A 17,677-nucleotide genomic window follows, 5' to 3' on the forward strand; every position below is an offset into this window, starting at 1 on the left:
TGCATATATTACCCCCAGTAGTCAGAAACAGCTAAGAGTTTATGTCAGTTGCTTATTTTCATTGGTAGAAATACTGTAAGAATAAGAATATAGGGTGTAAATGGCCTTTTTCCCTTGCAGGTGAGGCAGATGTTGAGCTGCTTATCTCACGTACTTTCAAAGAGCCACTCATTGTTAGAACTGGGTGGTCTTTCCTCATTTCCAAGCAACAGGTCCAGACTGAAACACTTTTATTTACCTGGAATCTGTAGGCCCAGGTCTGGCCTATTTTTAAGGGGGTTTTGCCTTTGATGGTGTTACTATTTTCTCTACCATTTTGTTACTACTGCTGTGAAAACTAAAGCTTTTTCAACCTCCTTTATACTTAAGGAACATTTGTTTTCAGGGAATTTATTGAAGGCATGTTAATATTTGATGTGTAGACTAATAAATTTCATTGTATTTCCAGGTATCTCTTGTGGTCGCATTCATATACCCGTTTTAGGAAGGCTTGGGACCTTTGAAACTCAGATTCTACGAAGAGCTCCCTTTAGAACCTTTACAGAAACACCAGCATACTTTGCATCAAAAGATGGGATAAGTAAAGATGGCTCTGGAGATGGAAATAAGGTATTTAACTTTGTTGATGTCTGTATACATATTTGAGTTCTTTCCTTCAAGCAATTAAATGTAATAATAGTATTCTCTGTTCTGTCAGTTTTTATGTTATCTGTAGGAAATATGAAATATATAAGATGATATGAAGAATGTTATGTAATTATATTTTGTGTTTCAGTTTCAACCATAAAAGTTTTATAAGCATTGCACTTAGTCAGCAGTAGGTAAAATTCCTATCACGCCAGAGTAATGAAGAAGCTACATTAAATAATCTATGCAGTCAGCGCTCTGTAGGAGTGAATTAGGAATAGCCATCATTTCCTGCTTTCACACAACTCTAAACAATTCATGGTAGTATAAACCCCACTTCATTCTCTACCTAAAAATTTTTGGTATCTATCTCTTAATGTTGGATTACTCTGTAGTTAGCAAGTAGATGGTCGGTGATTGTATTAGGTCAGTGAATTATTATCAGTTTTATTATGAGAATTTCACTAACACTCGAGTTAATGTTATATGCAAGATAAAATGCTAGGTGCTTTCATATCTACACTTAATCCTAACAGTGATTCTTTAAAGTATGTAAAATTATCCCCATTTCAGAGATGAGTAAAGTTAGATTCAAGGAAGTTAGGAGTCACTACTTATCATGATAATAACTCCCAATTCAATTTCACTGAAATGTATTTTACCTGTAGGAACTTTTTTTTCGTAGTGTTTATTGAGTCATGGAAAGAAATCCTGTTTATACATGCTGGGTCATACTATTTGAAGAAGAAATACAGATAAATATATGTGTTTACTAGACTCGTTTTATTGTTCTGGTAAATAGATCTTTGGTACCAATGGTAGCAGAGATATAAACTGTACTAATAATTCCATTCTAGAAATTATGAAAATTATAAGATTAATTACAACCTATCTTGCTTATATTTAATTTACATGTAAAATGGTTGTCTGAAAGTAATATTGACATTCTCTCTTTGTCTCCCCTTCTAACATTAGAAATCAGCAAGTGAGGGAAGCAGTAAAAAATCAGGCTCTGGGAATTCAGGGAAAGGTGGAAACCAGCTGAGGTGTCCTAAGTGTGGAGACTTGTGCACTCATGTAGAGACCTTTGTGTGTAAGTATTGCTTCTGTTCTTTTTCTCTACCTTGTCTATAAATCATAGACTGCATAGAAATATATCAGTTATATAAGCCAGTGTAATGTTCTTTCTGAACTCCCATGATTCTCTCTTATGTTCACCAGATAACTAAAAATCCCCAGGACTGGTAATACTTTGCATGGTGGTATAAGAAATAATTTAAGCAAACTATTTGCTTCTTTATTGTGTGTGTGTGTGTGTGTTTATTTCAAATTTTGAAATTTGTGATTATTATGTTAAACTGTAGGAGAACCAAGACTTATTTATTTAGTTTATTACTCTATACTTGAAATAACCTGTTGAGTATCTCATATTGTCAGATAGGTCAGTCATTTAGACATTAAGGTATTTTCCTTCTCTGAGTAACCACAGGAGCCAAGCCCTCAATTCTAGAAAGTGTATGATAATTATGAATGATTCAGACACTAAGAGAAGGAAGAAATCAACAGTCCTACTTCTGCTGTTAGTGTCAGTGCCTCTCTCTGGATACAAAGATGCTACTACAGATCTTTTGTTTCATGAATCAGATAACTCATTTCCTACATGATCAGAGTTACTGGTAAGGATTCAGGAGTAAATTACATTGTACTAGCATGTCAGCCTTCCCATATAGTCGAACTGTGAAAAGGTCAATGGTGAGGTTTGGCACAAGTTTCAGTTTCTCATGATTAGCTGGAGAGAATTCTCTCTATTCTAACCCAAATATTAAGACTTCAGTTACAGTTTCACATTTATCATTAATATTAATTGACCAATATATAAAAAAAAATACTGTTATATGCAGCATAGTTTTACAGTTTTGGAAAGACTTTTAAAGTAGTTCCATTCTAGGGGCACCTGGGTGGCTCAGTGGGTTAAAACCTCTGCCTTCGGCTCAGGTCATGATCCCAGGGTCCCAGGATCGAGCCCCGCTTCAGGCTCTCTGCTCAGCAGGGAGCCTGCTTCTCCCCCCTCCCCTCTCTCTGCCTGCCTGTCTGCCTGCTTGTAATCTCTGTCAAATAAACAAATAAAATATTAAAAAAAAAATTAGTTCCATTCTGTAGGTGGAATATTTGAGATTCTCTTCATGGTGTTGCCTTGCAAGAGAGCAAAGAGAAGAATCAGTTTGAATGAAAACTAATTTGGTTGCAAAATAAAATGAAAGAACAGGATGTTATGATTTCCAAATAACGTTTGCTATTGACAAATTTGGTGTGAAATAATAGAACTCTTAAGAGGTCTGAGAATTGTTCAGTTCATAGAGGCAGTGTCATATTAACAGATTTTAATCAAGAGTTTTATCTTTTTTGGGGTGCCTGGGTGGCTCAGTTAAGCATTTGCCTTCAGCTCAGGTCATCTCAGGGTCCTGGGATCGAGCCTCATGTCCAGCTACCTGCTTAGCAGGTACCCTCCCTCACCTTCTCCCTCTGCCACTCCTCTTGCTTCTGCTCTCTCTCTCAAATAAATAAATAAAATCTTAAAAAAAAAGTTCATTCTTTTTTTTTCTTCCAGAGAAAGATTTCAGTCTTTGTAGATTGAAATCTTTCCTTAGAGTAAACTTTCCTTACAGTAAACCTTAGAGCAAACTTTCCTTAGAGTAAAAAAGGAGAAACTAATATTTAATAAATGCCAGTATATACAGTTTTATTCTCACAGTCTTATTTCTGTCAGGACAAAAAAATGAGAGTATCCTCATTTTTATAAGTGAAGAAGCTAAGATTTAGCAAGTTTAACTTATCCAAGGTCACAGAGCAGTGATTTGCTATTCAGAAGTTCCTATCCCATACTTCCCCCCCCCCCTAACATTTATGCATTTATTTGAGTGAGAGAGAGAGCACACAAGCAGGAGGGGCAGAGGGAGAAAGAGAATCTCAAGCAGATTCTGTGCTGAGTGCAGAGCCTGATGTGGGGCAGTCTCATGACCGTGAGATCACATCCTGAGCCGGAACAGAGTCTGGACGCTTAACCGATTGCACCATCTAGGAGCCCCTCTCTCATACATTTTTAGCAGCTGGAATTGTCTAGGGATAAACTGGCTGCTATTGAGATTAAATTTATTTTCCTTTTACACAGTGTTTTCAAAACATGGCAGGTTGTATTAATCACTGAGAGTGGTTGTTAAACATGCAGGTTCTCTCTTTCCCTAGAGATGAGATTCTCTAGATGTTGAGTGGTATCCTAGAATATGTATGTTTAACAGTGAAACCAAGTGTGGGAAAAACTCTAATGTTATTTAATCAACTCAAGGCTGAGGTTGTTTCCTTTGGGAATTCTAATTGGGGAGGTGGAATGTGGGAGTAGAGAATGGGGAAGAAAAAAAGGAGAGTAGAGATACTTAGAGATAATTTAGTAAGCCAACATCTGTTGGGACAGCCACTACTAGGGTCCTGAAATTAAACACAGATGAACATGACACTGTCCTGTCCTCTGGAACTTTACCGCACGGGAGTGATAGGCCCCCAACAGTGAGATATGGCCCCCTGTCTTGATTTTTCTGACCCATAATATAGGTCTCTTTTGAAAGCTGAGGATCTTCTTTGTCTACTCACTGAACATTGAAGAGTTTTGTTGAAGTGCAGGTTATTCCTTTTGTTTGAATCTACATTTATTTGGTTATTGGCTCATAAACCTCTTCTTATGTTCTTTTTGATCTTTTATCTTTTTTTGTTGTTGAGTTAGAAGAAAGAATTCTTATTCTGAGTACTAGACCTTTATCCAGAGATTTGATTTAAATATTTTTTCTCATTCTGTAGGTAGTTCTTTCCTTTTAAATACTGTATAGCAGGAGTCAGCAAACTTTCACATGAAAGACCAAATAGTAAATATTTTAGGCTTTGTGGGCCCTGTAGTCTGTGTTGCAAGTATTGTCCTGTGCTGTTAAAGTGGGAAGCAGTGAGAGACAATGTAAATCAATGAGGTTCTCTGTGTTCCTTTAAAACTTTGCATATAGACACTGAAATTTGAATTTCGTTTCTTTTCCCGAAGTGTAAAAACTATTAGCTCATGGACCTTTCTGTATATATTCCACCTCACAAGTATATTTGTAGTGATTTTTTATGTTCTTTTACTGCGGTATTACTCTTGTTTGACTTTGTTGAAATAAAATACCATTTTTATAGGTAGCATTATGATGCATAGAAAATCATCAGAAATTGAAATAATAGTATCTAAGATTTTTTCTAGTTAGAGAGAGAGAGAGAGAGAGCAGAGAGAGCACAAGGGGGGAGAGGGAGAAAGCAAGACTTTTAAGCAGGCTCCACCCTCAGCATGGAGCCTGACCCAGGGCTCCATCTCATAACCCTGAGATCTGAAATCAAGAGTCAGACGCTTAACCAACTGAGCTACCCAGGCATACCCATATCTAAGGAATTTTTTATTATAAGTACTCATATATACTGTTCTTTAGGGTTTTTTGCCTTTTAAGTAACTTGTCAGACATGAATAGTTTCCCCACTTTTATTTAAGGTAGAACCTTTAGTTGTTTTTATGAAGGCTTACTGTACTTACATGTCTTATACAATAGGAATTAAACTTTTCTGTTTGGTTTAGAGATTTCCTGTTGGACCCTGAAACTTGTTAAAAGTCGTGAACTTTCATTTAAACAAATCTGAGAAAGTTTTTACTGAGGTTGTCTTTTTGTTACACTATACAAGGGTGTCTACTGGGATTAGTACTCTGCGTATGAAGGAATATAGTAGCATGCTTATAGTAATCATTTAAAGGAAAGTGGTTTATTTATCCCCTGATAATTTAACAAAATTAGATTTTGCCACTTGTCTTCAGGAGTAAAAAATAAACATTGCAGTGCTTACTATTTTTTTTCCAAAATAGCATTTTGATAAATAAAATTGAATGTGGGTATATGTTGAACATGTTTCATTGTAAAATTGATATTGTGATATTCGAGTAGGATGTAAACAACCCTTCTAAAGTAAGCAAAGAGGGATGCAATCTGTTTAGTCTCTTTCCCTTTGACCTAATTTCTTTAGAGAAATACTTTGTTCTTGTGTTTGCAAGCCAGATATTCCTGTCATTCAGCCTGAACTAGATCAGAGGCTTCTCTGCCCTTTAATCCTTGACTTGTTTACCATTAGTAATAGCTGTAAAGTGATGCTTCCTTTTAAAGTAAAGGCATTGACTATCTTTCCCATTGGTGGAGAATGATGATAATGTATTGGGGTTTGTGTGAATCCAAGGTACTTGGAATAGCTTGGTCTTTTTCTTTAGTATTTGTAGGTCATCAGTACATAGAAAACATGGATGATCTCTCTTCTAGTTTAAAATTTGCTGCTAGGGGCACCTGGGTGTTACTAGTCAGTGAAGCGGCTGCCTTCAGCTCAGGTCGGGATCCCAGCCAGGGTCCTGGGATGGAGCCACATGTCGGGCTCTCTGCTTAGTGGGGAGTCTGCTTCTCCCTCTCTCTCTCTGCTCTTCTTCTCTCTCTCAAGTAAATTAAAAAAAAAATAAAATAAAAATAAAATTTCCTGCTAGAATTTATCCAGAATGTAATTTTGATTAACCTTGTGTTTAAGAATATATACATAAATATTAAATTGATTGACTTAATAGATTTATTTTTGAAATACAGAATTGTCTTTTTTATTTAAGTTAGATTATTTCGTGAAGATATAGGTGTGCTTACCAGTATAGTTTTTCTGGTAATCTATGGGTAGGTAGTTACAGTATTTCCAAGGGAGAGATTCTCATAGTTTTATTTTTTTTAATTCTTTAATTTAAATTCCATTTAATTAACATATACTGTATTATTAGTTTCAGAGGGTGAAATCAGTAATTCATCAATTGCGTACGACACCCAGTGCTCATTCCATCAAGTGCCCTCCTTAATGTCCATCACCCAGTTACCCCATACCCCCTATATACCTCTCCTCCAGCAACTCTCAGGTCGTTCATAGTTAAGAGTCTCTTATGGTTTTCCTCCCTCTGTTTTCCTCTTATTTTTCCTTCCCTTTCCCTATGTTCATCTGTTTTGTTTCTTAAATTCTACATACGAGTAAAATCATACGATATTTGTCTTTCTCTGACTGACTTATTTTGCTTAGCATCTAGTTCTGTCCCACATCGTTGCAAATAGCAAGATTTCATTCTTTTTGTTGGCTGAATAATATTGTGTGTGTGTGTGTGTGTGTGTGTGTACATACCACATCTTTATCCATTCATCTGTCAGTGGACATCTGGGCTCTTGCCATATTTTGGCTATTGTGGACATTGCTGCTATAAACATTGGAGTGCACATACCCCTTCAGAGATTGTCATGGTTTTCAAAAATTATTTTTCTTTGCAGTTTTAGCTATCTAGTTAGATTACACAAAAGTAACATAAAAATGTATTACACAGACCTACCAACATATAACTAATTCCTGTGTATCATTTGCTCTGTATCTGTTAGTAATCTGTGTGAGAGTCTCTTCTGTGCTTTCTAAGATCCCTGGTTACATTGGTAGAGTTAAGCTTGGAGAAGATATAAGAGTATATGTCCATATACCTATATCCCATAGGTGTGTTTTAGAAGGAGAGAGAAAAAAGGAAATGACCTTTGGCTTAACACAGGATATTCTATAGCTGATGCATTGATACTGAGGTAACCCTTTCACCCTCACTTTTATTTTTTAATTTTTCAAAATTTTTTGCCCTCGGGGCGCCTGGGTGGCTCAGTGGGTTAAAGCCTCTGCCTTCGGCTCGGGTCATGGTCCCAGGGTCCTGGGATCGAGCCCCGTGTCGGGCTCTCTGCTCAGCGGGGAGCCTGCTTCCTCCTCTCTCTCTGCCTGCTTCTCTGTGATCTCCATCTGTCAAATAAATAAATAAATTCTTTAAAAAAAAAAAAAAATTTTTTTGCCCTCACTTTAAATTGTTCCTATGTTGTTTTCAAAAGCTGTATGATTATCTTTAAGTCAATATGAGTGAGAATGTTATTTTGTTAGTTTCTTAGTGGTTTTTAGGTCAAAGAAATAGGAACTGGTGGAGTTGTTAAAAAATGAAAATAAGGAAGGCATGAAACAGTTTTATATATTTACCAAGTCGTTTTTAAAAATGCTGATAGGGGGTACCTGGGTGGCTCAGTTGGTTGAGCGACTGCCTTCAGCTCAGGTCATGATCCTGGAGTCCCGGGATCGAGTCCCACATCGGGCTCCCGGCTCACTGGGAGTCCGCTTCTCCCTCTGACCTTCTCCTCGCTCATGCTCTGTCTCACTGTCTCTCTCTCAAATAAATAAATAAAATATTTTTTAAAAAATGCTGATAGGTTTGAAAAGAACCTAAAGAACATATATATATATGTGTGTGTGTGTGTGTGTGTGTGTGTGTGTATATATATATATGTTTTTCTCACATTTTTAGGGATTGAAATTGATTTCTCTCTTCTAACTTCTGTGTATATTTGAAATTTTTCATAAGAAAATCTTAGAAAAATAGAAGATTTATTTGTGATACTTTTCACATTTTTTTCATTCAAGTATTTCAGTAAAATAAATGATTAATATTTTTCTAGTGGTTATTTTCTAAATTAAATTTAATGAATGGAAGTTGAAAGAACATTAGCCAATCTTTTCTCTTAATAAAGTATATCACAAAATGAAAGAACCTAGTGGAAAATCAACAAAATGATTTATTGAACTCGTCTATTTGTATCATCTATCTTAGGTATAAACTAAGTTGTTTATTGTGGCTAGTGGAGTGAATTACTTTCTGTAAAGTACATAGCTTTCATTTACCATGAGTCTGTAAGGTTAAACACTATTTAAATTATTTTTCCTTGGCTGACCTTTCTTTCCTTTTACAGCATCCACCCGTTTTGTGAAGTGTGAAAAATGTCACCATTTTTTTGTTGTACTATCTGAAGCAGACTCAAAGAAAAGCATAATTAAAGAACCTGAATCAGCAGCAGAAGCTGTAAAATTGGCATTCCAACAGAAACCACCTCCTCCCCCCAAGAAGGTATAAGTCTTAGCTTAGTCCTTTAAGCACTTTATCTTGAAAACATTTCATTGTCCTCCTCTCTTAGTTTATATTGGATCTTAATACTAGTACCTAAACAGTCTTAAATTCTTAATATGGACTATATCTGGCTCAATTCTTTTTGATACTTGAATTTTGATACTTTGAATTTAGGTATGGAGTCCATTGTCATGATTATGGCATTCAGTAACAATGAAATATAGTTGGATGATTATTAAAATAACGTTAATACTAAATTAATCTAAAATTATATCCATTAAATGGAGAAGCTGTGGATTTATTTTTCTTAGTTTGGGCCCCTAAATAATACCAGCCTGAAATTTCTCCCCGTAAATTAGTCTACTTTATGATAAAGCAGCCTCAGTCTAACAGTGGAAGCAAGTAATTTTTTCACGACTTGTGTGCCAGGGATGTCCTGTATAGTGCTATGGCTTTTGTGGTGGGGGCTCCTTCCAAGAGTCTCAGATTGTGATCTGGCCATATGAAACATGGCAGAGTGTATCACCCGCTCCATTGGCTACTTGCTTGCTTAGATTATTTCTTCACCCTCTGCCTCAGTGTAGCTTTTTTTCTGCTGTATTAAGACACCAGTGCATTTATCTCTACCTCCAAATGTGCTGTGGCAGATTTAATAATTCGTGGATATAATTTGTGAGGAATAAGGATTTTAAAAAACTATAAGAAAATGCATACGGTCAGCAACTAAAGAATTTGTCATGTAAAAATAAATAGTGTAATGAAAAATATAGCTATTAACCTTTATATCCTCCACTGATTTGTATAGACTTTGGACATCAGAGTTAAAAAATAGGTAATTTAACTATTTTTGGAAGTTAATATTAACAGTTAATTTCTATTTAGTAAACCCCAGGTTCCAGGCTGTTAGCAATATCCAAGTATGAGACAGAGCTTTAGTTTCCAACAGTAAATTTTTTTAGATTGTCATTTAGATAAATGAGTAGCTTTAAAGTTAATGCCTGAGAAAAAACTATTTGTGAATATTCAAACATACACATGCTGGTAATGGCTTTAGTTTTTAATGCTTTTTTGAAAATGATAGTTTTATAATATGTTACTTTTGTGAAGAATATTATTCCTATGTTTGAGAGAGGTATAGAAAGGATTTATTTTAATGATTTCACAATAATGGTGATATCGTTAGACCCATGGTGGCATATGTAGTTATTCTAAGTGACTTTAATAATTAACTTTTTAAAAATTAGGATTAGGATTAATGGCATTGTGTACAGAATAGAAATTGACAGAACATTAGAAGAGTACAGTGATACTTTGTTAAGCTAAAGAACAAATGAATTGTGTTTTGTCTGCTTAGGTTTGGGGACTCTGAATCATTGTTACATAGATACCATGCACTATGGCCATAACGTATGGCCATAACTTGGCATTTTGTTTTTGATGAGTCTTTGTACAAATTTAAAACTATAAACAAATGTGCTCAGTGCATAACTTCTTAATGTGTGTGTGTGTTTGTGATGGCTCATAGTAATTAATTCATAACCATTTTTCAGATTTATAACTACCTCGACAAGTATGTTGTTGGCCAGTCATTTGCTAAGAAGGTGCTTTCAGTCGCTGTGTACAATCATTATAAGAGAATATATAACAATATCCCAGCTAATCTGAGACAGCAAGCAGAGGTTGAGAAGCAGACGTCATTAACACCTAGAGGTTAGTGTTTTGATAACTGACCAAAATGGCGATTACTGTGCTTAGAGGAAATTCTTATTTGCAACTCCTTGCTTTTGTCCTAAAATGCTTTTAGTATAGTACAGCATTTTTTAAAGTGCAGGCCTCTTTCCATTAGTGGATCACGAAATTATTCTGGTAGATTGCCAACAGCATTTTTTTTTTTTAAAGTTAATAGGTGTGAATAGAAAATAGCAGAATACATTAACTTGTAGTTACATATTCTTTCATAAAACTTTTCAGTCACGTGTGCATGGGTTTTGAGTCACAGAGTAAAATGTATTTCTCAGTGAAAAATGTTTGAAAGTCACAAGAGTAGAGATTGAGACACCATCTTCAAATTGTAGACTTCACCACAACTAATTCCTCATGACTGAATCATCATGTCTCTTGGTCAGAGATATATGAAGATAGATGATAGATATATGAAGATAGATGATAGATGATAGAGATATGTGAAGATAGAGATATATAGAAGATAGACAATAAGATAGATCACAGAACATATCTCGCATTCTTTGCTTTTTAGGGCCCAGCTGCAGAGTATAAGGCAGATTTGCGTAATTCTTATTAATAATAGATTCTAATATACCAGTACATTTTATAATCTCAATTCACTGTAAATAATAATATGTTATATTAATAGAATGATAATTTTAAAAACTACGAATAGAGTAAAATGCCAATTTTTTAAGGTGTTTTTATTTTTAATTGGTGAGGAGCCCTGATTTCTTACTTAGGCCTATGATCTATCATTTTATTTTATTTATTTATTTTTAAATAATTTTTTTTTATTTATTTGAGAGAGAGAGTACAAGCAGGGGGAGGGAGGGGCAGAGGGAGAAGCACACTTCCCACTGAGCAGGGAGCCAGATGTGGGGCTTGATCCTAGGAACCCGAGATTACGATCCAAGCTGAAGGCAGATGCTTAAAAGACTGAGCCACCCAGGCGCCCCTGTAATCTATCATTTTACATTCTTTAAGTCATCATTTTATAATTTGAGGGAATTCTGAATAGTTACATATTATAAAAATATATCTTTTGGTTATTTTTGGTGACTTACTGGCTCACAGTTCACTTGTTGAACTTGCTCTAAGATAGTTATATGGTAGTATCAGTTTTTTATTTTTAGAGAGTGTAAGCCATAATAATGGAAGACTTGGAATCTTCATGTTTACGGAATCCAAATAGCACTGTCTAGTCATGAAACAAAATGAATTTTTTCTGGTCCCTTCAGTCAGCAAATCAATGGTAATCCATTCTAGTTTGGGAAGGCAAATGGTGTGTTTATGGTATGAGGGATTTAAACTTTTGTTGAAGACTTAAATAATTACTACCCTTTTTTAAATACCACCTTAGTATTTGACAAGTGTGAATGTTAGCAATTGGACATCCATTGTTAATACATTTGGATTTTTTTAATATAGAAAGGATGTAACGTATAGATTCTTTCATACTGTGAAAAGCTACAAAAACAATGAACACATTCTTATTTATATTTGAAAGAGGGCAAGAAGTGAGATATTCCTTGTTTGTTCCTCTAAACTAAACAAATACATATTTTCATGTTGTCGTTTCTTAGAGTTAGAAATAAGAAGACGGGAGGATGAGTACAGATTTACAAGTAAGTGACCTCTCCTCAGGTCCTCCTCTGTAATAATTCTTCCTTTTGAGATTTAACTCAATGAAGTATGTCAGCAGTAACAATGGTAGACCTATATTTGCTCATATATTACCAAGAAAGATATTGTATGTTATATGAACATGTTTATGATACATGGTATATTTTAATGTATAACCTTGTAACAGTTTTTCATAGCTAATTTGTGTAGTTTGTGTATGTTGGGTTACTTCAGATATTTGTAACGTAAACATCTTTTCAGTTGTGATATTTCTTAAAGCGTAGTGCAGAGAAATAAAATACATACAGTTTTTCTCTATAAATATAGACCTGCATGCATATTAACAGGAATAGTATTTTTTTTAATCTGTAACTTGCTATTTTATCTTTTTTCCCCCATACAATTAGAATTGGCCTGCTTATATGTACCAGAAATTTTAGGGGAGGCAGGTTATCTTTTAGCTTTCCTTTACCAGAAACAGTTTTTATTTGTGTGTGTGTTTATGAAACCTGGATAGCCTTGCAAATTATGAATAAGCCTTAACTCACTGTTTCCAACCCTGGATTGCCCCTCTAAGCATCAGATGGTCTGATGGAGAGTATAGAAGGACCTGACCTTAAGGATTATGGCCATTCTGATGTCTTGCACCCATTCCTTTGGAGGTGGCTATGTAGTTGCTGCACAGATGGTAAAGGTTCATAAAAAGATTTACACAGCCTTTGTTTCAGTAATTAAAATAATGAACAAATAATAGATAAACCCCTGTGGACACCTTTCACTTACACGTTTGGTACTTTTGCTTTTGAACCAAGATATATTATTTTAAAAATTAATTAATTAATTTAGAGAGCACAAATGACCTGGGGAGAGGGCAGAGAGAGAGGGAGAGAGAATCTTAAGCAGGCTCCACAGCTAGCACGGAGCCTGATGAGGGGGTCAGTCTTTTGACCCTGAGATCATGACCTGAGCCAAAATCAAGTCAGATACTTAGTGGACTGAGCCACCTACCCTCCCCTGAACAAAGATATTTTATATATCTATTATTTAAAGTATACTGTATATATATGAGAATGTAACTAGTTAATCAACTCTGGCATAAGAGCTATTACATGTAATAAAATTGCATTGTCTCTAGTAACACTTGAATTGTATGGAAATAATGATTATATCATACATGGTAGAGGAGCACCTAGGTGGCTCAGTCGGTTAAGTGTCTGCCTTCAGCTCGGGTCATGATCCTGGAGTTCTGGGATTGAGCACCACATGATCATGCTCCCTGCTCAGTGGGGAGTCTGTTTTTCCCTCTGCCCTTCACCTTGCTCTCGTGCTGTCTATCTCTCAAATAAATAAAATCTTTAAATACAATGCAGTAAAATTAGATTATATATAAGATTATAAGATCTAAAAAACTTTAAGGCCATGTATTTACATTTTCTAATTCAAAAATACAGTCAGTTGTTTTGTCAGTACCATATTCAAGGGGTCCTGGGTAGCCCAGTCAGTGAAGCATCTGCCTTAGGCTTACATCATGATCCTGGGATCAAGCCCCACATTGGGCTCCCTCTCACTCTGCAGCTCCCCCGGTTGTGCTCTTTCTCAGTCTTTCAAATAAGTAAATAAAAGAAAAAAATATATGTATATATACTACATTCGTAAATTTGGACAGATAGCTAGTGAAACTAGTATGAATAAAGAAAAATCTTTAGTGAATAGTTTGAAAGAAATATATGTAGTGATTTAATGTAACTTAAATGGTAACAAGTACCAAAAGAACTTAGGTAAAAGCATTTTGTAATTATATACATTGAATGACTTGGGAAAGTAATATTTTGAAAGCTTAAATAGAATTTATTTTCATGTATAGTTTCATCTTGTCCGGGGGGCGGGGGGAGTTAGGTTATAAAAGTTAGGGCATTAGGGCAAAATGATACATAATCAAAATATTCTTTAAAGTTTCTTTTAGAAATCACATGTCAGAGATCAACATATTACTCTCAGTAAGACTGATGGATTCTCCCATCATTGGAACATGTTTTTCTTCATTTAGGCACCAGATGAAACAGTTGGCTTGCATTTGGGCTATGTTACACAAATACTTAAATATTAGGAAAATAGCAATACTGATAGAAAATTCTTCTATAACATTTATAAAACTCTGCCAGGCACAGTTCTAAGTATTTTACATATTTTAACTGATTTAATCTTCCTAAAACCTGTGAGACAGAAACTATTATTTTCACACCCACTTTATAGGTAGGAAAACTAAAATGCAGAAATTTGAAGTAATTTGTCCAGGGCCACATTGCCATTGAGCTTCATGAAACTAACCATACCCTGCTTACTCATTATAGAGAACTGCTCCTGCGTTTAGAGAAAAACAGACTAACTGAAAGGACAGGAAAGTTAGCTCAAGTTTACTCTGGAGTATATTTTAATGAAATGGAATGATGGACTCCTAGGTGGCTCAGTAGGTTAAGTGGCTGCCTTCTGTTCAGGTCATGATCCTAGGGTCCTGGGATCAGGCCCTGCATTGGACTCCCTGCTCAGCACAGAGCCTGCTTCTCCCTCTGCCCTTCCCCTGGCTCATGCTTTCTCTCTCTCCCTCTTTCTGACAAATAAATAAATAAAATCCTAAAAAAAAAAAAAAAAAAAAAAGGAATGACAAACATGTACTATTTAAATTATTCCTTTTTGTTTTCTTTTTTCAAAGATTTTTATTTATTTGACAGAGTATAAGCAGGGGTAATGGCAGAGGAGATGGAGAAGCAGGCCCCCTGCTGGGCGGGGAGCCTGACTGGGGGCTTGATCCTAGGACCGCAGGATCATGACCCATGTGGAAGGCAGACACTTAACCTTCTGAGCCACCTAGGTACTCCTAAATTATTTCTTTTTTTAAAAATTTAAATTAGGGCGCCTGGGTGGCTCAGTGGGTTAAGCCTCTGCCTTCGGCTCAGGTCATGATCCCAGGGTGCTGGGATCGAGCCCCGCATCAGGCTCTCTGTTCAGCAGGGAGCCTGTTTCCTCCTCTTTCTTTGTCTTTCTCTCTGACTACTTGTGATCTCTGTCTGTCAAATAAATAAATAAAATCTTTAAAAAATATATTTTTTAATTAAATTGGGGTCCCTGGGTGGCTCAGTCAATTAAGCATCTGCCTTCTGGGGTCAAGCTGCACATCAGGCTACCCACTCAGCGGAGGCGGGGTGAGGGTCATCGGTTTCTCTCTTGCCCTCTGCTCCTCACCCGACTTGTGCAAGCGTGTGCTCTCTCTCAAATAAATAAAATCTTTACCAGTTTTTGACTTAAATCATTGCTTAAGTTAAATACATTTATTCTGTGACTTCCCTCTAGTTAATATGCTTTTTGCAGTTTTGTTCCAATTATTCACCTAAATAATTTTTCCCCATTAGGCCAACCTACACTCAGGCCAAAGCCCTATCCTATATTTTCACAATTTCTAACTAGATTTTGCTGAAATAAAAAGAAATTTTCATTTACCTAGGGACAACTAACTAAATTCATGTAGAAGACAGCATTTGTTTTCCTGATGTGGATCAGGATGAGGCACAGCATTGTGAATTATTCACTAAAAATTAACTCTCAAATGTAGCACAATTTAATTAAAAGGTTAATTGAATTTCTGTCTTAAAAAAAAAAAAAAGATTTATTTATTTGAGAGAGAATGTGAGGGAGAGAGAGAAAATCTGAAACAGACACCCTGGTGAGTGCAGAGCCCCATGTGTGGCTGGATCTCACGACTGCAAGATCATGACCTGAACCAAAACCAAGCTACTTTACTGAATGAGCCACCCAGGCGCCCCTCCAATTCTTATTTTGCTAGTTAGAATAACTGTTTACTTTCTAAGATCATTGAAAGTGCCAGCTGGATGGAATAGGACCATAATAATAGTTTTATCTGCTGAAAATCTGTCTTTTGGTTTGTTTAAATTATGATGCGTTAGGAAGTACTGATACTTTTTTTTTTTTAAAGATTTATTAGAGAGAGTGTGAGCTTATATGTGAGTGGGGAGGAGGCAGAGGGAGAGCGAATCCTCAAGCAGACTCCCTGCTGAGCACAGAACCTGAGGTGGGGGTGGATCCCAGGACCCTGAGATGACTGAGCTGAAATCAGGAGTTGGCCTCTCAACTAACTGAGTTACCCTGGTGCCCCGGAAGTACTGATACTCCTTTTTTTTTTTTTTTTTTTTTAAGATTTTATTAATTTATTTGTCAGAGAAAGAGCATGAGCAGGGAGAGAAGCAGGCTCCCCTCTGAGCAGGGAGCCCAATGCAGGACTCAATCCCAGGACCTCGGGATCAGGACCTGAGCAGAAGGCAGATGCTTAACTGGCTGAGCCGCCCAGGAGTCCTGAAAGTACTAATATTCTTAACCCATTTATTAGAAACAAACTAAAAATAAATCCAGAAAACATAAATGGGATATGAACACAGGTGCCTCAGATGCTGAGAACCAGGAGTAGTATGGATTTACAAATATGGATAATTGAAAAGACTTTTGGAATTCTTTCCTTTAAGCTGAGAGAGTGATAACAAAGCTGGTTTGTTTTTAGGTATCCAGTTAATAAGCTGGTAGTTCATCAGCAGTATCATTCCCATCTAGCTAAGCATTGTGTCTCTAATAAAGAGGGTAAAGAGAGCCAATCAATCCTATAAAATCACAAATTCAGATAGAGCCAACGAGTGTTACCATATTTAGTTTCTCTGTAGACTCAGAATCATTTTTAGATGTGAAGAAGACTAGAAGTCACATGTCTTGATATTTTCACCTAATAGGTAAGGAAGCAGTCCCAGTAAAGTTAAGTGATTGCTGTGGTCCTACAACTACATAGTGACAGAAAAAGACTAGAACCCAGATTTCTTATATCTCCATTTTAGTCTTGGTTCTTCTACTGTGTTCAGTGTTTTTCCGTTTCCCTATAGTCCTACTTCATTTGTACTGAAAAAAATCTATATACATTTGCTTGTTTTTTAAGGTGCCTCCAGATCAATTGCATTTTATTCTACTTTCCAACCATGTGCTTGAAATTGATTGGTATTATTAACATTTTATAGGTTTGGAAACAGAACAAAATTTATATGACTTGCCCAAGATCATATAGCTATTTAGATACAATGCAAAGGCCAAAGCTAAAGCTTTGTTACGCCTAGCACTATTCTTTTTCCCTTACACTGCCTTCCCATAAGTGAAAGGGCATTCCTCATACAGATTTACATAAATAAGGAGGGTGAAAAGAATCTGTTTACTTTGCTTGAGGTTTCCTGCAAGATCATTGTGTGTTGTACATTTGTTACTAATTTGAGGTTTACTTTCTTTTTAGGTGAGACAGAATGTCAAAATATTTTAAGTTTTTCTAAATATGTGATCACTCTTAGATTTAGGGCTATTGGACATTTTTTCAAGTAAAATCATATGAAGCTCTAATAATTTCTTTGGCATTCTTTCAGAATTGCTTCAGATCGCCGGAATTAGTCCACATGGTAATGCTTTAGGAGCATCAATGCAGCAACAGGTAAATCAACAAATACCTCAGGAAAAACGAGGAGGTGAAGTGTTGGATTCTTCCCATGATGACATAAAACTTGAAAAGAGTAATATTTTGCTGCTTGGACCAACTGGGTCAGGTAAATAACTTTC

General features: G+C 35.9%; 1 protein-coding gene across 3 annotated transcripts in view; it reads left to right on the top strand.

Annotated features, from left to right (window-relative positions):
* Positions 1 to 17,677, top strand: part of CLPX (caseinolytic mitochondrial matrix peptidase chaperone subunit X) — a 43,124-nt gene that overhangs the window by 11,854 nt on the left and 13,593 nt on the right. For 2 of the 3 annotated variants that reach the window (XM_032864701.1, XM_032864703.1), the window contains exons 2-7: positions 449 to 609; positions 1,603 to 1,720; positions 8,520 to 8,674; positions 10,225 to 10,384; positions 11,986 to 12,027; positions 17,488 to 17,664. In XM_032864701.1, coding sequence (XP_032720592.1) covers positions 449 to 609; positions 1,603 to 1,720; positions 8,520 to 8,674; positions 10,225 to 10,384; positions 11,986 to 12,027; positions 17,488 to 17,664 — 813 coding nt within the window. The remainder of the gene's footprint in view (positions 1 to 448; positions 610 to 1,602; positions 1,721 to 8,519; positions 8,675 to 10,224; positions 10,385 to 11,985; positions 12,028 to 17,487; positions 17,665 to 17,677) is intronic. The other variant, XM_032864702.1, reaches the window with a different exon arrangement.

The sequence above is a fragment of the Lontra canadensis genome, unplaced genomic scaffold (genome assembly GCF_010015895.1).
Source record: "Lontra canadensis isolate GAN:19392208 unplaced genomic scaffold, GSC_riverotter_1.0 scaffold28, whole genome shotgun sequence".
In the NCBI taxonomy this organism is placed as follows: domain Eukaryota; kingdom Metazoa; phylum Chordata; class Mammalia; order Carnivora; family Mustelidae; genus Lontra; species Lontra canadensis.